The sequence below is a fragment of the Penaeus vannamei genome, chromosome 36, assembly GCF_042767895.1.
Source record: "Penaeus vannamei isolate JL-2024 chromosome 36, ASM4276789v1, whole genome shotgun sequence".
Lineage (NCBI taxonomy): Eukaryota > Metazoa > Arthropoda > Malacostraca > Decapoda > Penaeidae > Penaeus > Penaeus vannamei.
The window spans coordinates 7,170,343-7,175,342 of NC_091584.1; the positions used below are offsets into that span (position 1 = coordinate 7,170,343).

At 49.6% G+C, this 5,000-nt stretch overlaps 1 protein-coding gene across 1 annotated transcript in view; it reads left to right on the forward strand.

The window, feature by feature from the left end:
- The window catches only part of LOC138859467 (uncharacterized), a 35,423-nt gene that overhangs the window by 18,245 nt on the left and 12,178 nt on the right, over positions 1-5,000 (forward strand). Inside the window, exon 2 of the mRNA XM_070114879.1 lies at positions 3,509-3,670. Coding sequence (XP_069970980.1) covers positions 3,509-3,670 — 162 coding nt within the window. The remainder of the gene's footprint in view (positions 1-3,508; positions 3,671-5,000) is intronic.

Genomic DNA, 5,000 nt, shown 5'->3' on the forward strand with positions numbered 1-5,000 from the left:
AGGGAGAAAGGAGGGAGAGGAATCGAGAAGAGGAGGACGAGGAGGAAAAGGAGGTAAAGAGGAGGAGAGAATGGGTAAGAGGAGGAGGGAGGAGGAGAGAAAGGAGAGAGAGGAATGGATCAGAGGAGGAGGAGAAAGGGAAGGAGAGGATAAGGGAGGAGGAGGAGGAGGGTAAAAGACGAGGAGAGGAGTGGGGAAGAAGAAGGAGGAGAAGGAGGAGGAGAAAGGAGGGAAGGAATTGATCAGAGGAGGGAGGAGGACGAGAAAAGAGATAAAGGCGAGGAGAGGAATGGGAAAGAGAAAGAGGATGAGGAGATAGGACATAAAGGAGAGGAGAGGAATAGATAAGAGAAGGAGAAGGAAAAGAAGGTAGATAAATGGGAGTGGAGGACTGGAAAAGAAGAGAAAGAAGAGAAAGCAGAATGGAATGAAAGTGAACAGAAAAGATGAGGAAGAGGAATATGGAGATAAAGGAGGAGAGAGAAACGGAAAAAGAGAGAACTAATAACGGATTTGAGAATAAGCAGAGAAGAGATAAAGGGAGAAGAATAGAGAAGTAGAAACGAGGGAAACGAACATAGAATAAAATTAAAGATTGGAAGAGAGAAGAGAGTGGGGAAGAAGAAGAAGAGGGAGATAAAGAAGGGAGTAGCAAGGGAGAGAAGTAAAACAGAGGAGAGGTTATATGAGAGTGAGAGAGAAGGAGCCACCAGATTTTCCGTGTGAATAAAGGTGTTGAAGAAGTCCGTGAGAGAAAGACTTATTGGGGGATAATTGGAGGAACAAATTCCCCGTTGTTTACGATTATGCAATTCTCTCTCTCTCTCTTTCTTCTTTCTCTCTCTCCCTTTCTTCTTTCTCTTTTTCTCTTTCTCTGACTCTCTTTCTCTCTCTCTCTCTCTCTCTCTCTCTCTCTATCTATCTATCTATCTATCTATCTACGACTCACTCACTCTCTCTCTCTCTCTCTCTCTCTCTCTCTCTCTCTCTCTCTCTCTCTCTTTCTCTCTTTCTCTCTCTCTCTCTCTCTCTCTCTCTCTATCTATCTATCTATCTATCTATGTATCTCCCTCTATCTCTATAAAACTCTCTCTCTCTCTCTCTCTCTCTCTCTCTCTCTCTCTCTCTCTCTCTCTCTCTCTTTCTCTCTCTCTCTCTCTCTCTCTCTCTCTCTCTCTCTCTAAGTCTATCGAGTTACCTACCTGTCTCTCCCTCTCTCTCTTTCTACCTTCCCCTCCTTCCTACTCCACGTCATCCCCTCATCCCCCCCACCTCCTTCCTGCCCTCATCTCAGCTCCCTCCCTCTTCTCCTCCTCCCTCCCCACCTACTTCTCCCCTTCCCCCACCTCCCTCCTGTCCTTCCTCTTCCTCCTCCTCCTTCTTCCCCTCCTTCCCATCCCCCTCCCTCATCCCACCTCCTCCTCCTCCCTCCCCCTCCTTCCTCCTCCTCTGACACAGGAGACGTAGCGCCCGAAATGGGATTAGCAAAATGGGTGTAAGAAGGTACGAACTCGAGCTGATGGAGCTGATGGACCCCTTCGTCTCGGGTCCTGGATATACTCTCGTCTTGTAATGCGATGCTTAATTTCTATTCTTTTTTCTTCTTCTTTTTATTATTATTATTATTTTGTTTTTTTTTCTTCTTCTTTTCGCTCTTCTTTTTTTCTTCTTTTTTTTCTTTTTTTTTCTTCTTCTTCTTTTTCTTTCTTCTTCTTTTTCTTTTTCTTTTCTTTCTTCTTCATCTTCTTCTTCTTGTTCTTCTTTTTAGGGGTCTTTTTGGTCTTTTCTTTGTTTTCTTTTTGGGGGGGTCTTTTTTTCGTATTTTCTTGTCTTCTTTTTGTTTCTTTTGTTATTTTGTAATTTTTACTCTTTTTTGGAAGGAGGGAGGGAGAATGAGGGTATAAGTGGAGATTGAGCCAAGGAGGGAGATTGGGAGTGTAGAGTAAGGAGGAGGGAGAATGGATGTAGAGGAAAGAGAGCTAAGAAGTGGATAAAGGAGAGAGAGGAAGGGAGAGAGTGAAAGGCGAGAGCGAGTGAGAGAGAGAGAGAGAGAGTGAGAGAGAGAGAGAGAGTGAGAAAAGAGAGAGATAGATATAGAGAGAGAGAGAGAGAGAGAGAGCGAGAGCGAGAAAGAGAGAGAGAGAGAGAGAGAGAGAGAGAGAGAGAAATAGACACAGAGACAGACAGACAAAGACAAAGAGAAAAAAGAGAGAGAATGAGAATAAGATCTAGAAAAAAGAGAAAGCAACGAAAAAAATTTAAAAAAGAAAGAAAAAAGGGACAGACAAAACCACCCAAAAAAGGAAAAGAAAAACAGAAAGACAGAAAGAAAAACAGAAACAGAATCACCCAAAGAAAAGTATCCAGAAAGGGCAAGGAAAATAGCCCGGGGGAAGAACAGAACAGAAGGAATAGCCACGCAAAGGGGGCTCCTATTCCTTCCCTCCCCTCCACCCCTCCCCCTCTCCCCTCTCCCCTCCTTCCGTCCTTTACCCGGCCCCCCCTCCCCCTCCCCTCTCCCTCCATCCTCTACCTTGCCCTCCCTTCCTCTCCCCTCCCCTCCCCCTCACCTTCACCCCTTCCCCCTCCACCCCTCCATCCTCTACCCGGCCCTCCCCTTCCTCTTCCCCTCCCCCTCCCCCTCACCTTCATCCCCTCCCCCTTCCCTCCCCTCCCTCCCTCTACCTCCCCTCCCTCCTCTACCCGGCCTCACTCCTCTACCTCGGCCCTCCCCCTCACCTTCACCCCTCCCCCTCCCTCCCCTCCATCCTCTACCCGACCCTCTTTCCTCTCCCACCCCTCCCCCTCATCTACCCGGCCCTCCCTCCTCTACCCGGCCCTCCCTCCTCTCCCCTCCCCTCCCCCTTCCACCTTCACCCCTCCCCCTCCCTCCCCTCCATCCCTCTACAGCCCTCCCTCCTCTACCCGGCCCTCCCCCTCCCTCCCTACCTCCCTCTCCCCTCTCCCTCCTCCTCTACCCCGGCCCTCCTTCCCTCTCCCCTCCCCTCTCCCCCTCACCTTCACCCCTCCCCCCTCCCTCCCCTCCATCCTCTACCCGGCCCTCTCCCTGCTCTCACCCGGCCCTCCTCTACTCCCCTCCCCTCCCTCCTCTACCCGGCCCTCCCTCCTCTCCCCTCCTCTCCCTCCCTCTCCCTCCTCTACCCGGCTCTCCCCCTCCCTCCTCTACCCTTCCCCTCCCTCCTCTACCCGGCCCTCCCCTGGCACCCTTCTGTTGTATATATTCTTGGAGGCGAAAATGCCCGAAATATACCCAGTGAGGGAGGAAAGTGTATGAGGTGCGGTTATATTTAGTAAGACTGTGAGAATATATACTCAGCGCGGCGGGGGATGGGTATATCCTAGGAGTATATTAATAAAGAAGTATATTTAATCGTCGGCGCAGAATCTAGAGTATATCGTGAAGGGGGAAGGATGGAAGAATATAATAAAAAAAAAATATGCTGAATAATTAATAAGTATAAGCAGTAAATAACGGGTATATCATCAGATCATGGACAGTATACCCAACACAAGGAAAGAATATACCCAACATATAATGAGAAGTGAAAATATACCCACCGGGAAAACGACCAGTCAAGGTATGCCAGAGTATGCTAGACGGGGATTGGAGAGGCTGAAGTATGCTTTTGTCAAGGAGTGCAAGATACAGGTATGTTCTGCAAATATGGCGATCGCTGTTAAGTGAACATGGCAAGGTTGAAGGAAGAGAAGGAGGAGGAGGGGGAGAAGGAGGAGGAGGAGGAGGAGGAGGAGTAGGAGGAGGAGGAGGAGTAGGAGGAGGAGGGGGAGGTAGGAGGTGGGAGGGGGTGGAGGAAGGAGGAGGACGAGGTGGAGGAGGAGGAGGAGGAGATAGAGGAGGTGGAGGGAGGAGGAGGAGGTGGAGGAGGAGAGAAAGGAGGAGGAGGAGGAGGTGGGAGGAGGAGGGGGAGGGAGGAGGTGGAGAAGGAGAGAGGAAGGAGGTAGAGGAGAGGGGAGGTGGAGGTGGAGAGGGAGAGAGGAAGGAGGTGGAGGAGAGGGAGGAGATGGGGAGGGGGTGAGAGGAAGGAGGAGGAGGAGGAGGAGGAGGAGGAGGTGGGGAAAGCTGATGGGTGAGAGGAGGAGGAAAGAAAAGGAAGGGGGGGGGTTAGAGGATATAGAGGAAGAGGGTGAGAGGAAGGAGGAGGAGGAGGAGGTGGGGAAAGCTGATGGAGCCTGAGAGGAAGGAGGAGAAGGAGAAAGAGAAAGGAAGGGGGGGTTAGAGGATATAGAAGAGAAGCAAGCAGAAACGAAAGGGAGAGGAAGAGGAATGTTATCAGAAGTAGGAGAGAGAGAGAGAGAGAGAAAGAGAGAGAGAGAGAGAGAGAGAGAGAGAGAGAGAGAGAGAGAGAGAGAAAAGAGAGAGAGAGATAGAGAGAGAGAGAGAGAGACAGACAGACAGACAGACAGACAGACAGAAAGACAGAGACAGAAAGACAGAGAAAGAGGAGAAAGAAAGAAAGATAGAAAGAAAGAAAGTAGACATCAGATACTGTTATCTTATACAGTTATTTTGCACAGACTCCACACAGACACATGTTCTTCTTCAGATGTTCTTGAGGAACGTGATACCGCCGGCCGGGGGAGAGGGGGGGGGGTAGTGGAGAGAGAAGAGAGGGAAGGGGGTTAGAGGAGGGGGAGAGGGAGGGGGGTCGTCCACAAGGTCACTCTTAGACGACCTTGTTGTTCTGTCCTTCTTGGTGCAATTATCATCCTTCTTTTTAACGCGTGATGAACAATGATGAACAATGATGAACAATGATCTAAGGTTATCTTGTGCTTTAGGCGTGCGGGAGGGTGGGGTGGGGGGAGGGGGATGACAGGGGGAGGGGGGGGAGGGGAGGAGGTTAGTTCGTCTGATTTTGGATTAATTGATTGCTTTCGTATTTGTTTGTTTGTTTGTTCATTCATTTATTTAATTACTCATTCATTCATTCATTCATTCGGGATATGAATGAGAGACT